At 41.4% G+C, this 25,619-nt stretch overlaps 1 protein-coding gene and 2 long non-coding RNA genes across 9 annotated transcripts in view; 2 read left to right on the plus strand and 1 right to left on the minus strand.

The window, feature by feature from the left end:
* LOC124197897 overlaps positions 1 to 1,669 on the plus strand; it is a 10,426-nt gene extending 8,757 nt beyond the window's left edge. The window contains exon 3 of the long non-coding RNA XR_006876374.1: positions 898 to 1,669. This is a non-coding gene — a long non-coding RNA (uncharacterized LOC124197897). The remainder of the gene's footprint in view (positions 1 to 897) is intronic.
* The window catches only part of LOC124197894 (neuroligin-4, Y-linked-like), a 19,493-nt gene extending 368 nt beyond the window's left edge, over positions 1 to 19,125 (minus strand). The window contains exons 1-17 of one of the 2 annotated variants that reach the window (XM_046593461.1): positions 19,036 to 19,125; positions 18,397 to 18,627; positions 16,174 to 16,607; positions 15,612 to 15,804; positions 14,331 to 14,449; positions 12,723 to 12,887; positions 12,337 to 12,435; positions 12,128 to 12,256; positions 5,736 to 6,114; positions 4,219 to 4,329; positions 3,903 to 4,137; positions 2,859 to 3,067; positions 2,604 to 2,704; positions 2,058 to 2,228; positions 1,664 to 1,840; positions 376 to 686; positions 37 to 306 (exon numbers count right to left, since the gene is read on the minus strand). In XM_046593461.1, coding sequence (XP_046449417.1) covers positions 37 to 306; positions 376 to 686; positions 1,664 to 1,840; positions 2,058 to 2,228; positions 2,604 to 2,704; positions 2,859 to 3,067; positions 3,903 to 4,137; positions 4,219 to 4,329; positions 5,736 to 6,114; positions 12,128 to 12,256; positions 12,337 to 12,435; positions 12,723 to 12,887; positions 14,331 to 14,449; positions 15,612 to 15,804; positions 16,174 to 16,432 — 2,928 coding nt within the window. In that variant the 5' untranslated portion in view covers positions 16,433 to 16,607; positions 18,397 to 18,627; positions 19,036 to 19,125. Of the gene's footprint in view, positions 1 to 36; positions 307 to 375; positions 687 to 1,663; positions 1,841 to 2,057; positions 2,229 to 2,603; positions 2,705 to 2,858; positions 3,068 to 3,902; positions 4,138 to 4,218; positions 4,330 to 5,735; positions 6,115 to 12,127; positions 12,257 to 12,336; positions 12,436 to 12,722; positions 12,888 to 14,330; positions 14,450 to 15,611; positions 15,805 to 16,173; positions 16,608 to 18,072; positions 18,628 to 19,035 lie in introns of both variants that reach the window. The other variant, XM_046593462.1, reaches the window with a different exon arrangement.
* A 282-nt stretch (positions 19,126 to 19,407) lies between these two features.
* LOC124197898 lies at positions 19,408 to 25,568 on the plus strand. 6 transcript variants are annotated; one of them, XR_006876379.1, is made up of 8 exons: positions 19,416 to 19,495; positions 19,799 to 19,862; positions 20,734 to 21,983; positions 22,164 to 22,298; positions 23,107 to 23,285; positions 23,358 to 24,138; positions 24,191 to 24,762; positions 24,839 to 25,568. It is a non-coding gene; the product is annotated as an uncharacterized LOC124197898 (long non-coding RNA). The 6 variants fall into 6 exon arrangements; XR_006876378.1 differs by lacking the exon at positions 24,839 to 25,568 and having other exon boundaries at positions 23,358 to 23,488; positions 23,965 to 24,138; positions 24,191 to 24,828; XR_006876375.1 differs by lacking the exon at positions 24,839 to 25,568 and having other exon boundaries at positions 24,191 to 24,828.
* Positions 25,569 to 25,619: the final 51 nt, after the last annotated feature.

The raw sequence follows: 25,619 nt of genomic DNA on the forward strand, positions 1-25,619 counted from the left end.
ACGCATTATTCTCCGAACTGCAATAAACGGTTTTACCTGATGATGAGGTGATGGAACTCTGAGCAGAAAAGGTTGAGGAGACGGCAACCTGGTGCTGGTCGTCAAGTCAGACGAAACGACCCCACTGGCGAAAAGCGGTTGTTGCGGAGGAGGAGGAGGATGTTGTTGACCGAGTGCTTGTGACGTGATATCCGGATGATTACGCGGATGCTGGTGGCAATGGCTGATGACCAACTGGCGCAAATCGGTCATCGATTCAATCGATTGCCTCGCAACTCGACCCTCCAACTGGCCGTCCGATATCCTCTGCAATTTGCCACAGAAAGAGTCAAATTATGAGAGAAAACATTATTATATGGATGTTGATTGTTATACTTGGATGGTATTTTCTGTGTCTACGTCGTTGTCGTCGCCGTTTCGTTTGCAATTGCCGCACCGACTGCGACGATAGATGGTGACGAAGAGAATTAAGTTAACAATCAGCAAAATATTTCCCAGCACCAAGATGATGCTCAGCGTCGCCTGGTTGGTCCAAAAGAAACCCAACACCAGCCGACTTTCTCCTCCAGCAACGCTGCTGACAGATGTGCTGTTGTTATTATTCCCCGGCGACGGGACAGTGGAAGAAGAAGAGCCCGTCTCCGACGCCATTACACTTGGATTCACTATTGTCCAATCCCCCGTTCCTTTTTGACAATGGGAATAGAAATACATTTATTAGTCAAGTTATTTTTGCTATCAACGAAAACGGTTAGAAAAATAGCGACCAATAGCAACAAATAATAGAGACGACCCACCAAATGAAAATGTAACCTCAATAATTATTATTGGTTGCGTTCCTTGAAAGATTTTATCACAAATTTCTTATTTTTCAAAATATTATTCTCTCAATTCCAGAATTGGACGTCAGAATATTCGTTCATCAACAAACAAGAGAAGGGAAATATTTTGGATTTCAACATTCGTTTCTGTTTTCATTACTGCAGCGTTTTCGCGTCTACATTTTCTCCAACAGTCGCGACTCGATTGAAAATAAATGACAACGCCAACGTTCTTCGCATTCAAGGAACGTTCATATAAATAAAGAGTTTCGACATCTTTTCCCCACATTTTCTATTTTTCTTCAGTGTGGTTTTTGTCCATTGTCGTGTTTCGCCTTTTCCGGCGTGGAATGGATCTGTGAATCGACGCCGATCTCCGCCTACACGTCCACTACTCCATTCCCTTCCCAGTCGCTTTCCATTTTTCGTGTGGAGAAAACAAAATACTCTGCTGTCTTTATGTTGTTCTTGTTCACATCACAGTTTTATAAAAAATTATTCCCTTGTAATGAAAATAATTTTTGATAAAATTCCCCGAAATATTGATTTGGAGGGGAGCAGAGTCGACTGCGGTATAATGGCGCACCGGGACTTTATAACGATATTTTGGCCAAAGATATTCCGGTTATAACTTTGGGGATAGCGCTGTAGTTTCCAGCCGTCTTGAAAGACAAGTAAAACTTGGCAAGAACTGATATACCACAATCGAATTTGATAGGACTTTTTCCTCAACCCTCTTTTGAATAACATGTCGCTTATAATTACGTATATGACAATAATTGTGAAATGCATCTCATCAATAACACCGAAAAACGTCAAGAATATCTATGATTGTTATTTACCTGGTGATGTGCCGTTAAGCGTCTGATTGTGACCACTTCGCTTGTGACCGTTGACGGAACTGCTACACTCGACCACTGTTGCGCTGGTGGCAACTGGATCCGCGTCCGACGTCAGCGGGGAATCCCGGGACCGTCCAATCGTCCTAGTAATGTTGTTGCCGGACAACCGAACGACTCCTTGAATTCGAAGAGTATTGTCGTTTCATCCACACACAAAAAAAAAAAAAGGAAAAAGAGAAAATATTATAGAGAACATATTTTAGTGACACTGTGTGATTGCGAATTACGGTGTGAAAATTCGTTCTGTACAATTTGATAAAGATCAAATGAAAAATATTCTCCAGCATTGCCTGTGTTGTTATATCTTATTTAATCTAATTATGGGATATAGTACCTTCGTAGAATTGGTCGGCTGGAGTGTTATGCTGATCGAATGTGTGATGAATGGACGGATGAGTTCCGGTTCCATCGCCACTTGTCTGATGCAATGACGGAATCAGTTGCAGCCACACGGCAATCTGGTGACCCCGGTAGTGAGTCTTCAAATGGGCGTGCTGTTGTTTTCCTTTAAATAGAAATTCATGAAATGTAAATATACACGAAATAATAATTATTTTTTTTTTTCGCAGAACATTTACTCGCCCAAGTTTTAATTACGTACTCTCTAGAGTGGAATCGAAGATTTTCTTTGCTCAATTAACATTTAATGTACATGTAGCGAATTGAATATATACCCAGACGAGGCAACTTTAGATTACGAAGAACGCCCATATTATTAAGTTGTGATGCTTCAAAAAACTTTCAAGTAATAGTGTATCTCCATGACTCCATAACAAATAATAACGATATCCTTCCATTCAGATGGAAGATCTATTGGGTGAGAGTTTATCCACCAAGGATGAATGATGTGCATGGGGAGAGAAGGACTTGAAAGACTCACCAAAGACCATGTAGTACTGCGAATGTAAATTGAATGGCTCCCATCGGAGTTTGGATCGCGGCATCAGCTCTCCTTTGCTTCCGATCTCCAAATTAGGATCCCTGTGCGTCATGGGCGGGCGAAAAAGCGGCAAAAACAAAAACAAAAATGTCCGTTCTGTTAGTTCGGAGCTGGCCTTCCTCTCTTGCAAGAATTATAGTCAGGAACTCAATCACAATATATATTAATTAAAAAGAAAGAAAGATGACGACTTGCCCAGTGCTAGCAAAAGACGCCAGAAATGGGAGGAGCTGAGTGCCTGACGTTGTCGGTTCTCTTGTGGTTTCCGTCACATTGATGACCGTGTAACCGGCGCTGCTCGCTGCTTCGTGGTTATTACCGTCGGCCGATGACCAAGAAGCTCCGTTGGCTGTGGCGTCCAATTGCAGCGCTTCCAGTTCGTCACCCGTCACGCTTCCTAGACGCTGTTTTCATTATCATTTATAAAAATATCGTGGAATCAAATATGTCGGTTTTCATTATTTAATGGGGGCTATGGTCTACACTTGAAAGATTGGAATACTCGCCCTACTTCCCCCTACTTGCCCTCATATCTTCATCCAGTTAGAAGTAATAGGATAGTAATAAAAAATAATGAGATTCCATATTTAGTAAATTTCTAAAATATTTGTGGTGAGGTTTATTCTTTTAAGGGTTTGAGTTTATGGAAGACGATTGGAATAATTGCGATCAAAGTTTCCTACTTTTTTGGTTTCAAGTTTTTCTATGGTAAGCGCATTGCAAAGCAAAATGGTAAAATTAACCCATGTTATAATAACATCTTGCCTGGGATATAGCCCTCTAAATGTTAAGACAACTACAGTAGATTCAATTATCCTGCATTTGAGACATGTTTTTCCTATAAAATCGAGCGAAATCAAGTCATTATTTTGCAATATAATAAAACTGACAGTGATGCATTCCACCATTCACTCATTGATCCTCCAACAATATTATTCCAGCTAGCCAGAAATGTTTAATTGTATTACTGCGATTTAGGTTTCTTTGCTCTCATGATGGATGGCAAGACGTTGACTGCTTGCCCCCAAAACATCAGCTGTGTTCCCTTGATTTATGAATTTCCCCACTTATTTGAGCCCCCGGTGATGGATGGCCTCTTCATCCATCCTCAGTCCAATATATTTGGACTAGTCTACGACGACATCTTCATCACAACGCGAATTCGATTTATACATTTCCCCCTAGAAGATCTGGCGAACGAAAACTGCTGGTTCGAAAATCGATTGTTACAGCACTCACGTGATACTCGGAAAGGTCGACGTCTTGGACCTGCTGTTGGATGACGCTGGCCAACATTTGCCCCTGGAAGTGGTAGAAAAAGGTCCCCGACGGGTTTGTCGATCGCTGGGCGTGCAGGTGAACGACGTGCATGAGTGGGGCCACCACCAGGGCGTCGCTCAGTGCCAACGACAGGCTGTCGCGCATCGACAAGTCGTCCAGCGCCGACGGACGATCCCAATCCGTGTACTCGTTCCTGTTGGTGGTGGCAATTCGATTATTCAGCAAGTCAACTCACGTCACATTGCGTGGGCGTCAAGTAATTTTCTTCCTTTACCGCAAGACGTAAAAGATTTCATTGAGATGGTACTGGTAAAAGTTGCGGATCAGAGTGCGCAGCGACCGATCCCGTTTGTCTTCACTGATCCCGTTGCGCAAATCCGCATCCCTGTAGATGAGAAGAGTCGTTATTCAATATAAAATGTAAGATACGGCATCAACGGCAAGAAAGTGATTGTTCATTTCGGATATTCAGCGGCACTCCTACAAAAATTGTTTACGCTGTAAAAGGTTTCTTCACTGGGGGGAAAGAGGGAATAATACGAGTCGAAGGAGTCTAGCGTCTCCTGTCATTTTGGCGGATGTGGTCATAAATGGGATTCCTGATATTAGCATTACAATTACAGTTAAGTATCGGGTTCTATTCAGAAAATTTCATTAAACGCCATATACGCGTCACCGCCAACAGTACTAGTACGTATATAGCAAAAGATAAAAGACAAAATATTCAAACCTCCTCTTACCCCCGACGGTATGTACAATTGTACATTGATCAGAAGCTAAACGTACGTAAAAATATTCTGGGCAAAAAAAAAAAGAGAGTTCTGGTAGATCGTTTCCTCTTCCCCTTTCTTAGCTTATTTACCTCGTTCACAGCGCCCTAATGGCATCGCCAGACTATAGAATATTGATTAGTACAGTATGTATAAAGAAATCGCTGTGGCTGCGCATTTACATTTTTGCAAAACAACTAAAAGTGGTTTTCTGAGATTGGGCTGCTGTTAGACGGAATGCATTACGCTTTTACTTTGTCAAGTGGCGTTGAATAATTGAAGATTTCATACGATCAACATTTCCCCATGCAGCCACCGTTGTTCACTTGCTTTTGAGAAAGGGACACAACGAACGAGAATATTTACATTTGAAAGGGAAACTTTGATAATTTTCCCACCACAAGCATCGATTTGCATATTATTCAATTCAATCAGCCTTTGGTTTTCAGAGGGGGGGGGGGAGAGGTTGATGATTGCAGAAGTAATAAAACCCCATGACTAAATTGATAAGGTCGTTTCCTTGTAATTCCAAATGAATCTCGCTCGTAAATAAGGTAAGCTGTATATTCAGATGTGATTATTTTCTCAAGTTTCGTGAAATGGATAATCATTCTCGATGACACTGCTGATGGGCCCGTTCGTCTATGCAAATAATCCAGGCATTTCATTGCCCTGGGGCTCCCTCGTTTAGTTTGAAATTTTCTATTCTTGAGAGATGCCGTACAATTACATTAAGGAAATTAACGGCAGCATGACACTTTCTCGGGTTTTGTAAGCAAAAGTTTAAAATCCCAAATTAGCGGATGTGAAAGCCGAGCTCAGAGAACTTAACTAATTTGACCTTTACAAATATTAGAGTTCTACGGAACTGCTGCTTAATAGGGAAACTTCCAAACGATAATCGAAGGTATCATTTAGGGTATTCTATAATACTAACAGTTAAGACGATGCGAGTGTTGCAGTGTTACTCTTTGAAACGAAAAAGGAATAAAAAAATAGGAATAGATAAATCGTTGTTTACCCAGTGTAGCGATAGCTCTCGATGGAAGTGACTCCGGCAACGAGTGGGATGCGAGCGAAATCCTCACTCGCCGATTGCATGGCGCGAAGGGGATCGATGGCGACGATCCCGGCGCCATCGACGAAAGGCGCGAAACTTGCGAAGAATCGCGGAGGCGCCGGAAGGCGGACGGCCATGAGGGATTCGAGTGGTTTCTTTCGTAGGCAGTCGCCAATGTCGGCCAAACTCATCTGCTCAGCACTTGCGGCTCCATCCGATCCGGCAAACGGCTCGCAGTCCATCTGGCGGGCCACTTCTGCTTTCAACTTGCCGGCCTGATGATTCAAAGCCCACGGACTCAACGCCGAGCCGGACATCAGCACAACCCGCTGGAACAGTCCTGCACAAAACAAAGTTCAAAAATGACAAGAAATTGTTCCTCGAACACATAGGAATGCCAACTAGGAATATGTACTGCGACTGTGCTGTCACGCGTGGTCGGAATGAAAAAATGTTTAGAACATCACAGATGATTTGGATGCACTTCATGAAAAAGCGGGGGAAAAAAATCAAAAAAATTGCGGGCACGGGACTTGAGAAGAATATCAATCTACTACATGTATGCGCCTATAGTTATGTCGTTCTGTATCTGCCGTCGCTCCCGTTTCCTGTTGGAATCCTTATCTGTCAACTGCGTATAATCGAATCGGAGACGAGCAAACAGTCTGGTCGTCGAAGCGCAAGTAGGTAAATACATAAGATTCAATTTCAAGAATTTCGACGCCTTCTTCTTCTCTTTGGCGTCTGGTTCGTTTCAAATCGGTCGTCGTTGTTTATTTTTCCTCATCGCTACGCGCGCTCGTGACTGGATGCTGAAATTTATGTTTTTTTTCTTGTTGATTTTTTCCCCCCTCTAACTTTGTCTTCAAAGTCTCTCATATCTGAAAATTGATGGCGGGATGTTACGGATGTTTGGAGGGGAAATCTTCCTTTCCCATTTTTACCGATGATTCAACTTTAAACAACATCGCGATGTATACAAGAAATTGAAATAAAGCTATACGAAAGAAAGTCTTTTTTTTCTTCCTTTCTTTCTTCCCCTCTCCAAATGGAAAATAACGATACGAATGATAATGTACGCCGGCAATAGTACGGCTGTAACATCAACGGCGAGTAGACTCTCTTTCCTACTTCCACGCCAAAAAAATCGATAGCGGCTGATATGGTACGCATGACGTCAAAGACGATACACCGTACGTGGTGTATCACTTTGAATTCAAATCATAAGACTTTTAAAGGGGAGAAAAAGAAAGTGGAAGAGAGAGAATAAATGAAACCTTAATTCTATAAATCAATTGGGAAGCGCTTGAGAGCAGAATATTTTACACTACACTGCAACGCAGTATAGTTCGATTAAATATGCGTATTACATCGAATTCTTTCTCCGACATGGGAAATTGCATTTTCGACGCACCAATCGGAAGGCCGAAATCAAGGAATCAACTTTGAGATTCGGCTGTAGGTTTAACGAACTGTTCGATTCTACAAATAAAATGGGTTCCTATTCGACACGATACGAGTCAAAATATTATTACCTCGATTACTCATTTCACTCGGATACAAAGAGATTAAAAAATTACATTCAAATAAAAATAATTTCCTACGCTTCGGCTTACACCATAATAGAATTATTGATCCAAAATAGCTTATAGGTAGCCAATATATTTAGGGGGGGGGCTGTGCTGTGTTAGGCAACAATCACCGTGAAGTCGTGCTTTTTGTTCCGGTGTAATGAGGTGGAAAAAGACTGGCCTCGACCATCCCACCCTCCAAAAGAAAAATGACCCAGAAAGGCTAGACACGGGATTAACACTCCAGAGAAATTGCACCGAAACCGACTCGCATTAAGCTGAGCTACATCGCGAGTCATATAGCCTTTTCTTTCGTACTCTGCGCACTCTCCGTTTCACTGGATGAGGAGGACCTTGGTGGATGGGGTAATTTATTACGAAACCCTGCATAACTGTTACTGTCAGCGAAAAGTCAGACCATCCCTTAATAAAACTAGGGTGCCATTCGCCGAAATATGGGCCTTTCATTTTGTATGCGCGTCACTGTCTTTCACGCTACGTTACGTAACACAAGCTATGCATTTACATACATACTTTGTAATTAGCATAGGCCATTCAGCCATTTTAACACTTGTGCATTACTAATCAACGCAGAGAAGTTGAACTCTTGAACGTACATTGTATGCAAATCGGCTTTCGAAAAATCGTTCGATAAATATCTCAATTTCTTGGTCTTCCGCAATTCTATCCGTACCCCGAACATTTGAAATTCCGAATTTTTTTTACAAAGAAATAAATTTCTTCATTTTCTTTTGTTGTGGTCAACGTTGTACCGATTTCTTGGGGCAAACGTGAGTAACCGTGGGAAGAAGTTAAGATTCGGCATTATTGTAATCCTTCTCAATCCAGAATTCCAGATATGAAATTGCAGTTTGTTGATCCCTCGATATCTCTACAACGAATCCATTGAAAAGAAATGAATCTTCCTTCTCTGAAAATCTAATTTCATCTGCTTCTTCTTTTTCAATTTCGCCAATCTTATATGAAATCCTATTTCGGTAAGACGGTTGCTGGTATCAGTTCTTTTCAATTTCTAGCAGATCGCAATAAAGAAACACATTACCCTGGTTACCACAAAAACGGTTTCAATTCAATTATTTCTAAAGAAATCCAGAGGGGGGGGGGCATTGAATTTTTGTAATAGCGACGATTGGCAAGGTTATGATAATTTATCAATTTTATCTTTTAAACTACACAAACAAGCCTACATTACACGAGGGAAGGCTAAAATAGACGATAAAAAGGAACGGCATTAAACCATTTTAATTAAATTAAACGGAAACACTACAAATGAGTCAAAATCGGTAGTTATACTCGAAGAACAAAAGGCAGCGATAATAATGACCTAAGTTGATGTTCTGTATCAACTATAGCTAGAAAAGATAAGGGAATTCAAAGAATAACAGAACGCTCACGCGCTGTGTTGCCACACTTTTGATCGAATCAAGACGCCGGGTCGCAACAAAGGACATCCTTTTCCAAAAACAAACGGCCGACTACGTCTGAGGAATTCTGCTATTGCACTCGAGTTGCCATCGGCCATATTTGCACACAGACACATCAAAGAAGTGCTGGATGTACAACTGAATAAGTCTTGGAATATAAGTTGTGATATAAAATACAGACTTCTGTTTTGTTTGTTTGGGGATTAAAAAGCAACCAAGTTTCTGTCTCTTCTCAGAGTATTGGGATTATGATTTGCTATCTCTTTGTCTACGGCTAGATTCTTTGTCGACCTTTTTGTGCTGTGGGTGTTACTTTTGTCAAGTTTCGAGACGACATCCGAGCCTCGTATTTCCATCTCTTCAACTTTAGGAAGAAGATTCGAGAGAGGAGAGTGGGGGTGGGAGTAGAGTGTGGCAAAAAGAATAAACAAGGACGCCAGAAAAAAAAGGGGAAAGTTCTCCAATATCCGATCCTCAAGTGAACTTTGTAGCTGCTACAAAGATGCGACTGCCTTTTGCTTGCAACGGATCCCCAGTTAGCGATTAGAGGGGGCAGACGTCACAAAAGAGAATTCTCTCGGCTGCTGTGGAAACTCATCCCTCCAAATCCAGTGTGTCTGCCAGTCCAATATCCAGACTAGATCCACTGCTGCGTATTAATAAAAAGAGGGAGGAGAAAGAGCGAAAGAAGGATAGAGTTCTGTATATGTATATGTTCGCCGCATATCCTTTGAATGAGGTCCAACGACTGTATGACCCACAGTTTTCTGTCTCGTGATTTTCATCCGTTTTTCCCTCACTGCCACAATTCCCGCGATTTTCAAAGTTCGATATGCGACGACGGAGACCTTTGCGCTTCTCTCTTGCATGTTGTAGCCTATCCATCTAATCAAAATCGGGGCACTACGGTACATTTAAAGAAAAGAAAGAAAGCAGAGAAAGCACCTCAATAGACCCATAGGCTCTCTGTGGCGTATAGAAACTCGATGGCTCACAATACCACTCAACGACATGGAAATGATACCCCGAAAAAAAAGGAGAAAAAGGAGAAGACTTGTAGGTAGCCTGTGGGCTAGAAGTGTCTTACAAACAGAATTACGGATGCCCTTGAGAACGCTAACGTCGTTTTATTTCGATTTTTGGTGCTGTCGTAATGAAATCGTAACGAAATTTCTGTCATTTTCCCAACGATACTACCAATGTAAACTGTGAAGTGAATTAAAAATAAGTTTTTCTCTTTGTTCCCTGATCGGAGAACTGTTTAGTTAGTTCAGTTTTTGAAAGTTAATAGAGGGTGAATTTCCTTTTCTCCTTTTCATTTGAATTGGTTCGCTCTCTAAATTGGACTAAGTTCTGAGTCGACGAACCAACTGAACGATCCTTTTTTCAAAACGTTCGATCAATTTTTAGTAGTCGAAACAAGCTGTTCATTTTCCAAGAAAAATTCACTCCACACAACCGCATTGTCTAAACCAACCTATCACTTGCACCAACTTCCATTTGCCAAAAATATGAATATTATTGCTGTGTCACTGAAGCAGCAGTTGACGACGAGATTTCCCCCAAAAAAATTACTTTGAATTTAAGAAAGTTGCATCTGCTCCCAATTGTACGCGCAATTGGAGAGCGTGCACCTATTTTTCGCATTATAAGTATAAAAGCATTTCATATTTAAAAAAAGTGCACCGTCCACGACAGTCGACAAGTAAGCAAGATCCGTTGAAGTGCTGACTGTGCTGTATTGATCGATTTTGTTTTGCTTCTATGCCCTACGCAATCAAAGAACCAGAACGGCCAACCACTATATCCAGCGGTGTGTGGCTGACAAGTGCCTCCGTCGACATACGTAGAATTGTATAGCAGTAGCCAGGCTTTAACCTGGCTGTATATCGTATTACCGCCATAAGCATCGCAATATAGCTAGGGAAAAAGAAAACCCCGAGAAATAAGGCCCCGGTAAACACACATCGGTGAACTAGTACATGAATGAAAGTCAAAGATCAAAGTGTATACACATCATGGACGGGGTAGAAGGGGATCTGTACAGCACAACACGGTTATAGGGATCCATTAGGATTGTCTACGTCGATTGGGATTCTTGTAGCTTGATTCGATTTTGTTTTTTCTTACTGTACCGAACTATGCTGGCCTTTAGCTCTATAGAGTATTCTGCTAGTTATACCGTTATTAGCCGAGATACCAGATACGTTAGCCTCTTTCAACAATGTTGGGGGCTCATCATTTTGTTTCTTTTTTTTTCTATGGTTTTGTTGTTTTGGCAAATGTCCCATCCTATACTCAAAATTTCTCTGAACCTATCGGATCTATCGAAAATACTAGGCTCTGTGGTAGTTTCGTAACTGTCATTATTTGACAGACGGTGGCAGACGGTGACAGAACGGAGAGAATCCCTTTTCGCCATTCCTTAGTTTTTACAACGGAATATCCGAATGTGTCTTCATTCTTTTTCCTCCGCAGAACGTTCTAAATGGTTTTTCCCGTTTCCTTTTGGTAAATCTGCAGTAAAGAAACCATTTACTCGAGAGCGTAGCCAACTTATCTTGCCAGAGCCTTTCGGTTCCTCGTCAAGAAGACCAAAAAGAGCGGAAGTTTTTTTTTGTATGTGTGTAAAAATAACAAAAAACAAAAAAAAAACATCAACTCCTCTATCAAATGTCTTTTGGCTCTTATAGCACACCCGAGTATTGGAAACAAAAGCCTCTGGGGATCAAATGCTACTATTAAGCTCTTATTATACGGTATAATATCCATCTTGAGTAAAATCACCACAGTTCATACATAGAGAGTCGACATCAAGATAATAACAGATTAGTGGTGGCAAGCTGGCAACCAACTCGTTGCAGAAAACTCAAACAATAATAGGCTACACTCTACCATGTCGTGAGATTTGGTAAAGCCGGGAAGAGAATGACAATCAGAAGCCAAACGCAAAATGAAAAACGCGATTTAGCGCAAGGGAACTGATGGCCAATATCTCGGTTGAAGAGCCTTGGGACGAATCGGACATGAAGAAGGACGGACTAGCTATTTCATATGTGCCCTACTAAACCGCTGTAATAGCCGATGGGTCGCCATGGATCTAAAAGCAATAGGACCGTCGGTGGTCTACGGATACTAAGGATGGGGATCTATTCAGACGGAACCGCAGGGAATGGGGAAAATCGATCATGTCGTAATGCGTTAACCATCGTCCGCCGTTGATGTTCATCACGGGCAAAAAAGACGAATGGAAGGGGATCCTCTATGATCACAGACCCAAACCGGCAGACAAAGCAAACGTAGGATAATAATGGAGAGGGTGAATGAAGCGACTTACCGGCTGCAATGGGCGAGATCATGAGAAGATTGACGAGGGCAGCGCCCGTTCCGTGGCCACTCAACGTGATGCGACTCGAGTCGCCGCCAAAGACGCCGATGTTGTCCTTCAGCCACAGCACAGCCGCCACTTGTTATCGGCAGAATCGAAATATGAGCCAATACTATCGTCGAAATGTCCACGTCATCATCGCTGCCGTCATTTCTTACCTATATCCAATAAGCCGTAATTGCCTTGCGTCGGGATGGCACTTTTGCTTTTGCCGCGGACTTGACCGGGAGTCGGACTGGCTGCCGTCTGTAGGAATCCTGTATGGGATGGTTTTACACATTATTAGTGTTAAAATCATAAACCAGTTTCAAATTTCCTCTAAATTAATTTATCCTAGAGTTCTAAATATTGGAGACTGCCATGTTGAAAAATTGAGTGCGGCAAATGAACACATGATTACATGAAATCCAATATCTTTGCTCCGGCACTGGAGACGATGTGCCGTTACCGTCAAAGCCAACGACCCGTTAGCCAATGGGCGACGAGCAACTCAAGTATTAATAAGACGAGTCGTGCGTCACATTTAGAGGATGTTTGATTGTACCTAAAATGCCAAGACGGTAGTTGAGGGTGACAACGACCATGCGACTTTTTCCGGCCAACATTGCGCCATCCATCAAGTGCCCGGCACCCCAGGAGTAGGACTCGCCGTGAACGAGGACCATGACGGGCGATGACGCAAGCGAAGTCGATCCACCACCAGCAAATCCTGTGAACGATTTCACATTTCCAGAAAAAATTAGGTGAATTTGCTTTCAGTTACAGAAATAAAATACTGCAATAAAAAGGAATGATATCGGTAAGAATGACAAATGACAAAGAATGGAAAAACCTGATACCGACAAAATATTTCACGCCAGATCCGCTCAGAGTTGCTTTTTTCTATTGGTAAGATTTGACGGATGTTTCGCCAGTGGAAAAAAAGGTGTCGTTATTATGTGGAATTGTGCTGACCAGTTATTGAATTGAGGCCAACCATAAAGAGACGTGTGGAGGGTGTGAAGGATGTGTTGTCGTATTTCGCGTGGGTCATCTCTGGTTGAAAGGGACTTTTATCTCTTTCCAAGTTTATTGATAAAAATGGCATAGATATTATATGGGACAAGCACTTTCGGACGTGCTATTCGCCGCCAGTTTTCTATTTCCCTGCACGTTATTCTCCTCCGCTCTTCTGTAATATGGATGCGATTACAATGGAAACTGCTCGGCTGCCGGCCATTGATCTAAATAATCGCGGGCAAGCCGAATGGGCAAGATGGTTGGCACAGGCACTTGGACCTTGGATCTGGCAAACTTGATCGAATAAAGGAACTCGGCTGCATGTGGCGGTGACAAAAGAAAACCTGTCGGATCAATAGTTTGAGCTCAGTTTCCTACGAAGCCGCTGATGACGACGATAATAGCCAATAGATTTCATGAAAGACTCGCACGGGAGTGAAGGAAAAACATCACCCGACTTGGGTTTGTTGGGTTCGTCGAGTCCCGTCTTAGTGTCACGTTGGATTTTCTTTTGTGGCATCTGATACGATTGAAAATGTCTGTCAATATCCTCGATTGTTCCAACTTGCGAATTGGATAGAATACGGTGAACCTCATTGGGTGAGGAATGCATCACGTTCTTCCATTTTGCATGTTCTTAATCAGTCATGCAATGCGTCCGTCAAATTTGACACCAACAACAGAACCAAGAGAATAAAAGAAGCGGTCAAGTGGGCAGGCGTCAAGTAAACAAAACGAACGCGCTGCTGACGAAGGTCCTTGACGGTATTCATAGACAAAGTGAACAAGTTATGAATGGAAATGAGACCAGAGACGGGCCAGGAAATGGAAACCCTGACGTCGAGTTCTATTGGTCTCTAACGGGAACGGTAGCGAAGTGTTGCTGGGCGTCGGGTACAACCTGAATCAAAGTGCCGAAAACCAGTGGCGTCCGCGTCCATGTTCTCGTCTTTACACATATTCAGCATCATCTTATTGATCGCCTTGCTTTATGAACCGTGATGGAAAGTATCCGCTAATTAGAACAAGGGTCTACCTTTTTGGACAGCGAAGGCGCAATAAGAAAACGGTTGGCGTGTCTTTTTCTCGGATTATTCCATTAAAAGGAAGAACAATAAAGATAGAAGAAGAAGAGTAAAAGAAGAAGTCGAACCTTCAGATGGGGCGTAAACGTTGAGGTAGAGGCAATCTTCGCTCTGATTGGCCAGCAGTAACTGCATCCTCTTGAGTTGGTAATAGCGAGCTCGAGGCATCGTCTCCAAACTGGCCGTTCTGCGTAGATACAAAATGACATTTACGTTATTCCAATTTAGACAGAAAAAACCTTATCACGACGGTGTCAAATGTACGACAGTGTATAACAGAATGATGCGAGTAAACGTCTGTGGTCTAGATTAGAATTAACGAATTGGTTTTCAAATACAGCGACAATGTTACCCAAAAAAACAAAAAAATGTTTCGTGAATCGCAACATTTAGGATGAATTTCCTTTGATTTGACGTCTTGATTCACCTAAACGTCTAGAGCCGTTTCTTTTTTTTCTTTTTTGTTTGCCCTTTTTCGTTACTGCCGACAAATCGTTTCTGGCCAACGACCAATGGACCCATTCCATTTTTGAAGTTCAAAGAGTCAAAGCGATTGAATCATGTGCAGATGACATTTCGATTTATCAGCTGATCGGCAAGAAAATCGATTGGACGTCATGAAATATCACAAAAGAGAAAGAACATTAAGAGTCTTCTACAGTTCAAAATTACCGGCATAAAACGAAATCGTAAACGGAACGTCCATCAATACTTTTCTACGTAGATGTGGACGTTTTAAAACACAATGAAAGAACAAAAGATTTTCATAGTTAGAGGAAAACGTAAAGGAATTCAAGAGCAAAAATGATTTGACTATTCGCGTTACAATTAGTGCGTGGGTTAATCGCTACACCCGAGACCCGAGACCCGACATTGGATCGTTCTAGTGTCTTTTCCACACATTGTTAACTTGGGATTCTCTTGGGTCAACTATTTCCCGCCTTTCACCCCGATTTTGTCCTTTACTGTCTCGCCTAACCTAGCTGGCTATAAATAAACGGAGACGTCATTTCCCGACTTTAGAGGATAGCGAGCTGCGAGCAATATATTTCAGGCAGAACATCGGGTTCTTTTTTGTCGCATCGGCTGTTCCGTGTCGCCTAACGAGGACGAAGCCTTGGCAGATTTACGATCTCTCATCTTCACAGACTTTCTCTCACGGCTTCGCTTTCCTTTTTCTTCTTCCCTTATGAAATTCACCAAGAATTCCTCAAACAAACATCGGTAGGCAAAACGAATTGACACATGAAATAAGGTTTTAATGAAACCGTTAGATACGTTTTAGATCTGAGATACGGAATCAATCTTTCATAATGTTTAAGAAATAGAAAATCGATTATCGTGTGCACCTGTTGGCCAAGGGTGGCAGCTGCTGGGGACAAGCTGGCGATAGAGCGTTTGCTGATCGAATGCCCGTCCATGGGCCAGGACTCGCTGGCGGTAGGAAGCGCAGAGAACCAACTGGCGGAGCAGCGTAAGGAATTCCCAGGAACGCCTCCACGTTCTTGTTGTTGCTTCCGCCGACGGATTTACGATGTCCTCCTTATAAAATATGGAAACAATGTTAGGGCGGTATTTTACTTGGTTTCGTAGATGTTATCGACCGTTTATACATTTGCAGCATACACGCACAGAATATGTTGCCAATTATATGAATGTACTTAGTATGATACGTTTTTTTTTTTTTTTTTATTTACGAATAGCAATCGACGAGAAAAGGGCCAAATGTATCCAGCTTGTCTTTTGTTCAATTACACTCCCATCATTGACTGACAGATTACTGGCTTTCATTGGCAGTCAAAAGAGACTAAAAAATAATTGTCAAGACGTTATTACAGGAATACCGGAAGGAATACATTACGATAAGATTCGTCACTTCTGGTTTAATTAAAAAAACATCAGTGAAAATACCTGGTGAAGCAGTTGTTGGTTGTGGTTGAGCAGCACCACCCGGAAGTGTCAATCCACGCAAGTTCCCATGTTTGGTCCTTACCACTCGACCGGGGCCGGCTGACGTCCAAGGAATAGAGGCGGCACTGACCGATCCCAGCATACCGACCGAGAAGCACTGGAGTGTGATCGAGGCGCAGATGAAAAGTAGTAATAACTTCGTGGCAGAAAAGGCGCCATTGTCGTTGATTCGCACTGGCTTCATCGTTACATTGTGCATCACTGTCGATCACAAACACGTAATATCGATGGTTCAGAAGCAGAGCACTAGAAGGCCGTCCTCCGTGTAATGAAACTCTGGAACTGAAAAGTGTCTGACTCTCTTTCATGGAAATTGTCGTAGCAGAAAGAAGTAGTCCATGAGTTGATGCTGTTTCTGAATACGTTTGGTGATTCTGTAAATTCAAATAAGAGTTAAAGTATCACAAGAATATTATATGAGACTCTTTTCAGGAACAGTTGGGCAATCGCAACAAGAAAAATTGAAGTTCATTCTATTTTTCACTAAAATCATGGGGAACCGTAGAACTCGATCGAGATAATACGATTTGCTAAGAATTCACGCATCGTTTCCACTTTTCTCTACAGTGTTAATATCCACGAGTTAAATACTAACTTTCATTCTTTTATTGGTTACATCCTTTCTTAAACTCACGGTAGTGGGTAGTAGTGTAAAATGACCAAACCACAAAGTTGGAAGAAAAATTTAGAAAAAAAAAGTTTGGTGAACATGGTGAACTCGCTGATTGATGAATTCGATGTTGGCAAAAGGAAACTTCAGCCATGAACAAAGAAGCAATTTTTAAGCTTTGTGTCTCGTGCTTCTTGACTTTTCTACAGAAATGGATCAGTTGCTTTTAGATAAGAAACTACGGGCCGCTGGTCAAGTCGATGGGTAGAGATAAGATGCTTTCCCTATTTATTATACAGTATCCATTAAGATGATTACGGGCTATTAATTTTGGGCTGCCGAGAAAAAGTCTATAGAAGAAATGAGCTCTTTTGTTCTTTTACATCGCGACTGGTCGCGTCTGGTGGAGAGAAGCTGCAGTGTTTTTACAATCAAGTTATAGATGTGGGGGCCATTCGTCCGAGTTGTTTTTCCGCCTCTCCGCTGCCTTGAGAAGCGAAATGAACTTGCGCTGATGGAGACTGCAGATCTTTATGCCGAGGATGGTCCCACTTTTATCCTTCCAGCACTTGCTTCCTCTTATTTATTTTATTTATACAATTGGGGGGAGACTTGTGGAAGACGGAAATGAAAGTGCGCCGTTGTTTCTCGACTTTTTTTTTAAGGAACGCGCCGTCTCTTCTGTCTGTGCGCATCTGACCGCTCCACTGCTTTGTTGTGCCTTGTCTTCATTCGACTGAGAAATTTCAACTCTAAAGAATTTTCAAATATGTTTCCACTCATTCAGGGGGAATAGAAACAAGTCAACTTTTCCAATCTCTTTTTCTGTTTTCAATCACGGATGATATGAATCGTCTCGTCTTCTTTGGGAACTTTGCATCCTGCCGATGGTTATTTAAATGAAACTCCATCCATTTCGAATAATTTTTTTCCTTGGCTCATCCTCAGTAATGAAACTGTTTGGATGATCTTTCTTCTCCTTCTAGGTCAGAGGATGTAGATGGAGAGTTTTGAAAAAAGACTAGCCTGTGTTGAATGTAGTAGAGTCCCTGAGTTTCTCACATTTTTCGTTTTTCCATATGCGCCTCCATTTGAGGTAGAATTGCCACCATTTCCTACCTGTCTACTTATGAAGGCTATTTATGGCTACTGCAACAATTTAATGGAAATAAACCAGCAAGGGGAAACGAAGGAAACAACCGGCTTGAGATGAAAGAGTCAGGCCTTACCCAATTTATAGTCAGGTCCCCCTTTAGCTGTCGGATCCAAGCGCAAATGGCATGCCGCTTACTACTACCATTTGGGCCGAAAAGGCAGAATTCTTATTCCGTGCGGATGAATGCGATGGGGACGAGGGTATTACGCTCACAGAACATAGGCATGTTTTCACTCGACTCTGTTGGTGAGACCAATATTGGAATCATTTGATCCCAAGTTGGAAACTGGAAGTTTGGCCCTCGGAAGCCACTGGGTGTCACTTTACATGGCGCACAGCGGAACGTCTCATCATCACTTTCCCCTCAAAAATAAATGAATAATTGAAAAATGCTCACCACTCACGGTACTGTTGTGACTAGCGTCAACCTCTGGCAGAAGACGCCGTGCAACTGGAATGATAAAACACGTACGGAAGTGATGCGAGAAATCTCGAGTCTTGCTGGAATCGGAGCGCCCACAGCCCATGCGCCGTTCGATCGGCAAAAATGGACAATTTTTCAGCGGGAAGAAATAAGAAGTGATGAATTTTTCCATACTGATAAATGTGCCGCGTCAAATACAGTCATCTGTTATGGGAATAGTAATTTTTTAAATGTTATGCTGCTGCTGAGTTTTTCATTATCAACATCATATCCAGTATTTTGTACTTTAGCTACTCAATTACCCAGTGGTGCTATTCTTATTACTAGTCTTTCACTTTCCTATCACTTCATTTCCAAATGTGAAGTAAAATAGCTAGTAAAATGTAACAGAACAGAAAAGGTAGAAAAGTGAAACACGAAGAAAAAATAGTACTTAGAACCAAATACAAATTTCATTAGGTACAGTTATTTAAAAGAAAAAAGTGAAGTTAAATATAAATCCAAAATAGTTAAGTTTAACAACAAATGTAGCCTAACTTATAGAAACAAAAGGATTGAATTGTTATCTAAATCAAAATCTACAAATAAGACATGCAGAAATGTTGAACTTACCAAACATTGCTCAAACAGAAACAGTCCACCCTAACACAGATGTAAATAAAAACGCGCGAAAATGCACCACAACCTGCTCAACGGAGACGACACAGACAAAGTGACAATGAGACAATGAGTATGCAGTCATGCAGTGAGGTCCCCGATTCAACCGGGCACCATCACACGTTGCAATTTTTAACAACGATTTCATAATTTTTTTTCTTGAAAGATAAATTTCACGTGTATATTTTAAATAAACTTTCTTAATTTACTGACCATTATTTCATAATTTTGATTCAAATAGAAATACTTTCAAAATACAATGCATCGTGGTCTTTGAAAAAGTGCAAACGGAGGGGATGATAAGTTGAGAACAGCATACAGCAGATGAGAAAAGTAAAGTTCGAAGTGTCACAGGCTCACAGCTGCTGCACCATCGATTTAGAGAATATTCGTGGAATACTTTGGGCAATATTGAGTAAGTTTGAGTCGTATTTTTTAGTTAAAATTGAAAATATCGAAACTGAACACTTCTCTGAGTCAGTTCTTCACTTTCAGTAGGGTGCTTCTTGAAAATATGAAGAGAATTAAAATCAGATTAAAATTTATATGCATCTGTTCCCCTTGTTGCTAACCTGTCTATACCTGTAGAGAATTTAGAAAATTATAATTCACTGTGCTGGTTGGGTGGGAAATAGTAATTTCACTTACTTACAGTAACTGTTGAATGTAGATAACCTAAACTGCTGGATTACCATTCTGATTCGTTGTTATTGTTTAGATATAGCTCGGAGATTAAACGAATATTTACCGTATGGAAGCCCTTGGAAGGGACCACGAATATGGTATATACTTTGCGTGTGTACTATCTTTAGAGCAATATTGTTATAGCTATTTGTGGTTTGGTTTCGTCGTCTTAGATGGGGAGGAAAAACGGACGCCCTTTTCCATTTTTCACAATAGCGGTTCACTCTGTTCTTTTGTCTGAATTGCTTTTACACATGTTTGCGTAGGGGAAACTGTACATATCATTATCATGCAATATCTCTACTTTATCTGCATGTTCAACCAGCGTCTCCTCTGTTTTGAAGTAGTATGTTGCCGAGTGCCCGTTTCTCTGTCAAAACACGCATGGGTTTGTTTTGTAATATCAAACAGCTGCGGTTGATGTGTTTTTGCCACTGTGATCTGCGGCGGGGCTGTTCATAAAAACGCTGGCCTCTAGCTCATCCCGTATCCATGCACTCCACTCCAAAGTAGTCAGACAACACTGAGATATTTCCTCTTTATCCTCGCTCCCATTCTTTATCCATCCCTCCGTCACTGCAAATATCGCCGAACAAGAAGAGGTTTGATGAGTTTCTCGATGCATTGTCTGAAGATGGATGGCCTTGTATTGAGACAAAAGAAGACAAGAATCTGATGGCCTATCAGGCCTTATTGCCGAAACCAAGACACAAGTTTTAACATTAGTCGGAACCAGGTCATTGAGTTTGTCTTCATTTTCTTTAAGGATTCGTTACAGCAGGACAAAGACGGATCGAAAATAAAATGGAGAATGTCAGCTCATTTCAAATTAGAATCGAAGCTCAGCAGCCTTCATCCTTAGTCACGCATCCAGTCGACTAAAAATTCCAGAACCATTTTTGGCAGTGGCTAATAACAAATTGCAATTCCCCGAAATTAATGTTAACTATTTATTTTTGTTTTTAACAGGCTCAAATCATTTCTCGAGGTATCCAAAACAGGCATTAGCCTGTTGACGCCGAAGCATTTGGGTGATGGACAAGAGGAACGATTTTGCCAGCGCTGCAAGCAGATGGCCGTGAAACTTGTCACGGAGTGGCTGCTTCCCAAATTCCATCTCGTCAAAAAAAGTGAAATTCAGGAAACGGCCAGGAGACAGTTGGCATTCAACACAAACGGAAGCGGTGGTGGAAGATGTAAATGAAGGTCACGCCGCTGCTATGGACCAACGGCATGACGCCATTCATTGAAGACGGCTTCCAGAATAAATCAAACGGTATGACTCATTTGAATTCATCAGACGATGAAAGGCGGAATCCCGCGGTACACAGCCATGCAATATCCTCTCCGAATCCGGTTAGGAGTATCCCATAAGAGTCGAAAGGGACTGGGCCACGAACGTCTAATCCGATGATGATGGTGTGTCGCCATTTTATTTCGTCAGATCTCCGGGAGTATCAAGCAAACGAAAGTTTTAAGATAATGTCTAATATTACTATTTCTGTCGTGATTCTTTTTCCAGATTCAAACCATTCCAGCAATAGGTGACGATATGGCCACAATCCGATAAAGCTCCTCGCCACTGGTTTAAGGAAATGGTTGCGACTTGGTGGGAGGCCGTGGTGGGAGACAAGAGGAGAATTTTGTGAGCCCCACAAACTTCCTGGGAAAGTTAGATGGGGGGTCGGCTAGCACAATAAGTAGAGCAACACAGTAAATCATTCTTATTTCTTCATTAAGTAAGTGTTATTTACGTGGCTAGATGGCCATTCAAATATTTAACATGCAAGCAATCGATACGGCTACGTGCCTGTAGCAGCTAGCAGTAGGTCGGAAGAAAGCTAAATGAAAACTAGTTTTTTTTTTTGCGCTCTTTCATCAGAGAAAAAGTCCGTCGATGATTTATGGTTAAACTAGATCAAATAAGAAATCGGGTATGGAATAGATGGGAGAAGAAAAATATGAGGTGCCTTGTCCATTCTTGGATCTTCAGTCCTTTACTATTTATTAGACGGCATCTGTTAATTGTACTTTCTTACTGTCGTTTAGTCCAATGATTTTCTTGAGGCGAATAACAACTTAACAATTATTGTAGGACTTTGCCTCTCACGATATTTTTTTTTATTATTGAATGAAGCAAAAAGGTGTGGATGGTGTCTCGGTTATCCCTCAATGTCAGCAACAGAGTAAGGAACACACCCTATATGAATCTCCATTAGGTAACAGTATATACAACTATACATGTCGATAAGTCAGCTCTTTTCATTTAAAAGGATCAGCACCAGACTGGAATGCTTTTTAAAAAAGTAGCAAAATTTCCTAATCGATTTCCTGATATCCTTAGGTTTCTTCATTCGTTATACTAATGGACAACTCTTCTTTGTTTCTCTTTTTCGCAGGGTGTAGCAGCGAGCAAGTTCCAAAGTCTTTTCCAGTTATATGAAACAAAAAGACATCAATCTTTTGTTCTTCACGCCATTTCATTTACCACTGAACACAACTGGAATATTTGTCTGTCCGAAAATGCTCTGAAGGTAATAATTATTTCCCTACTCCAATCCAAACAGTTGTCATTTTGACTATAACAGATGTTTCATTTATGAAGACAGCCGACAGCGTCTGTCTATTCTGTATCGACAAGTATACGAAAAACCCATCCTGGTATGTTAGACAGAAACTTTGTTTTTAATGTGTTAGAGAGCGAATTTATTATTCGGATGACTTGGATCCATTCCGATGCAAATTCATGGTGGTGAAGTGTGTGTGTATAAGAAAATTGGCAATCAAAGCAAAGTGAATTTGATGTTCCGTTTGCCACAGTTCGCAGTTGCCCAAAAAGATACGCTACAGCGGCGGAAACAGCCCCATGTATAATTATATTTCACTTCTTTGTACTCTCGAATTTTATCAGTTTCTCGCTTCCATCTCTCCAATCGTGTCTGTAGCCAGCGAATGTCTATACATTTATGCATGAACCCAAAACACACGATTCATCTATCTCGTCTGGATATCGATCGGATATGACATCAGCTCTTACTGGGCGCGGCGAACGAAAGTTTCTCTCTAGTCCCTAGCCACAATTTAATCAAATGTGTTGACGTGGCGTGAAGAAGAAAAAAAAACACGGAAAAGAAACGGCGGTTGGAAAAAAAAAAACATCAAATTTATGCTGGCAGGTGCTCTTTTCAGAACAGAGCCGCGTCTTTGTTTCGATAAGCGAATTTAATCTAATTTCATTTTCAGCGCGCTATATATATTTGATAGGATGTGTCGCCTCTCATTTTGATTGATAATCATTATGAATTTTTAATTTATGCAGCTGCTCTTTTATTTTGTCGCCAGGACGCCAGAGACAACGGACTACTATATTCGGTATTGATTAATGATGAATAGAGAGGAGCGCCTCTACATACAATGCGACGCGCCTGCTGTGATCATGAGCTGATGTTCTCTTTGAAGTCGGCACCGCTCTTCAATCGTTATCTCTGGCCAGAAACCGCAGCATGCACATTCCCTTCTTGGTATTTTTTATTTTTCTTTTGCTCGCCTCACTTGCCTTTTTTGTTTAATTATTTTATTTGTTTGATCATCAGTCCTTGCAAGTTGCAACTTGATCATCCCATCAGCAGCCTTCCGACTCCGCCCTTTCGTCCGACCCACAATGGCCCGCCATCATTCATCACGTCATTCTGTTTTATCCTTCCTGGATCCTGAGCGCCATGCGGTTCGTACTTTGTGTCATAACTTTCAGCGAATATTGAGACTCGCAATAAAGCGAACAAAACTTATTGTATAGAAGCTGTAAATGCCAAATGCATTAACTTTGCCTTGTCTCTAAAATTTCGATTTCACAAATTGAACGAATTTGGATATTTTCAAGGCCGTGCAAAGTTAAAGGCATTTCAACTTTCAAAACATGGGGAATGCGTAAGAGCATAAGTTAGTTTTAAGACTCACGTTAATTTTAAATAAAGGTTGCACATTTCGCAAAAAGTCCTTGGGGGGAAATTGCGACCGAGACCTTCTGGTCTAACTGAAGGTCAAGATATTGTCAATTATTTTAGTGTATTATCGACATCCCATGACGTCACAAACATTCCGTGGGTTACTATGGTATAGTACTCAATGTATCCACTATCCACCTACAAAGAATATCCAAACACATTATTATGCGTCAACAAAAAGACTTGTTTTCCCCAGGACTCATTCACTATCACCGATGCCATCGCCGCATCAGATCCTTCCCTTACGTCTAGTTTTTTTTTCGTGCATCGGACAGCGTGATAACAAATTGCAGTGACAAGAATTAACAAAATTATTTTGTGATTCAACTTTGCATTATTCCTGTTACAATGCCAACAACACGAATAAAAGGTTGAGCCATTTAGCAATTAAATTTAAATAATAGTTTGAAATTTTTATTCAGTTTCAGATTCGGAAAAAGTCCGAATTCGCAGTGAAAGTTTATGTAACCTGAAATGCGTCAAATCCAACATTAGTTTGGATGAAACTTTGAGGCCACTATGGAAACTGACCCATTACTGCGGGATATTGTTGGACTGGTGTCGCCCAATCTGCAAGGATAACCACCGTTTCTACAAAGTTACCCGTTTAATTTGGATCACTCTTCTGTTTTTACTTCTCTTTGCGATTTTCTTATTCGAGATGATTCAATTAGTCAGAGGAATCGAGAGTGCGCCCAATATTCACGTGATGATCCTGAATATTCTGTGGAGCGTGCCGCTACTAGTTGGATTCATCGTCCAGGAACAATTCCTCCGTTACCGACGAGAGTTTCTCCGTTTCTTCAAAGACTGGAGAGCCCTAGAAATTGAAATCGCCCAATTGAATCCCGATTGTGTAATGTGCCAATCTAGGGGCATGCACTTGACGATGTACGCAATTCACGCTGTGATGTCGATCGCAGGATTGATAGCCCTGGGCTTGGATATTTTCAATCATCCCGAGGCTCCCTATCTCATCTCTACTTATCAGATTGTTCGTGAAACTATCCCACCTCTTTTAATTTGTTTAATCCATCTAACACCCATCGGATTTACTTTGACCTTTCTAGTTATAGGAGATTTGGTTCCATCGTTTACTTACTATCACGCAGCTCTCGCTGTCAACTGTTTGGAGAAGAACCTAGTGAAATTTTGTTCCAAGCAACTTTCCAATGATAGAGTGCTATTCGTCAAGTCATTAGCTAATAAGCAATTGAGCAATGCAAACCTCAATTACTGTAAAACCTTACCCGAAACGTCCCCATACGAACTTGACGGCTACGTTCATCTGATTTGGAAGAAATATGATAACATTGACGGAATGGTGAATCGAGCTAATTCTCTATTTGGAACTTTTTGGGTTTGCAGCCAGGGTGTGATAATATTTATGATAACGGCATTACTTTATTCGGTTTTTTACTATTTAGATGACGCCCTGAAAATGAGATCCATTGACCAGATCCTCCCGTATCTTCTTAATTTCATCGGGTTAACTTTTCGATTAATTTCTAGCACGTTAATATCATCTCATTTGCATCGGAGAACCATTCATTTTCGTGGGACGTTGAACCGTTTGTTGAACCAACATTGGTTTCAATTAGGCAAACCCGATCGGGAATTGTTACGCTCTTTCCTGTCGAGACTTTCAACCGATCATTTAGTCGCTTCCCCACTTGACCTCTACAACATTACTCCGTCCATCCTGCTTACCGTATTAGGTTTGGTAGTCAGTTATGTCATAGTCTTACTTCAATCGAAATAGAGTTAAGTAGACCTTAGGTAAGAAACTCATTAAGGATTTACATACAGTGGGTACCGAAAGTATCCGTACGGCTGAGAGGATCAGTAGGG

Source organism: Daphnia pulex, chromosome 7, assembly GCF_021134715.1.
Source record: "Daphnia pulex isolate KAP4 chromosome 7, ASM2113471v1".
Classification (NCBI taxonomy): Eukaryota; Metazoa; Arthropoda; class Branchiopoda; order Diplostraca; family Daphniidae; genus Daphnia; species Daphnia pulex.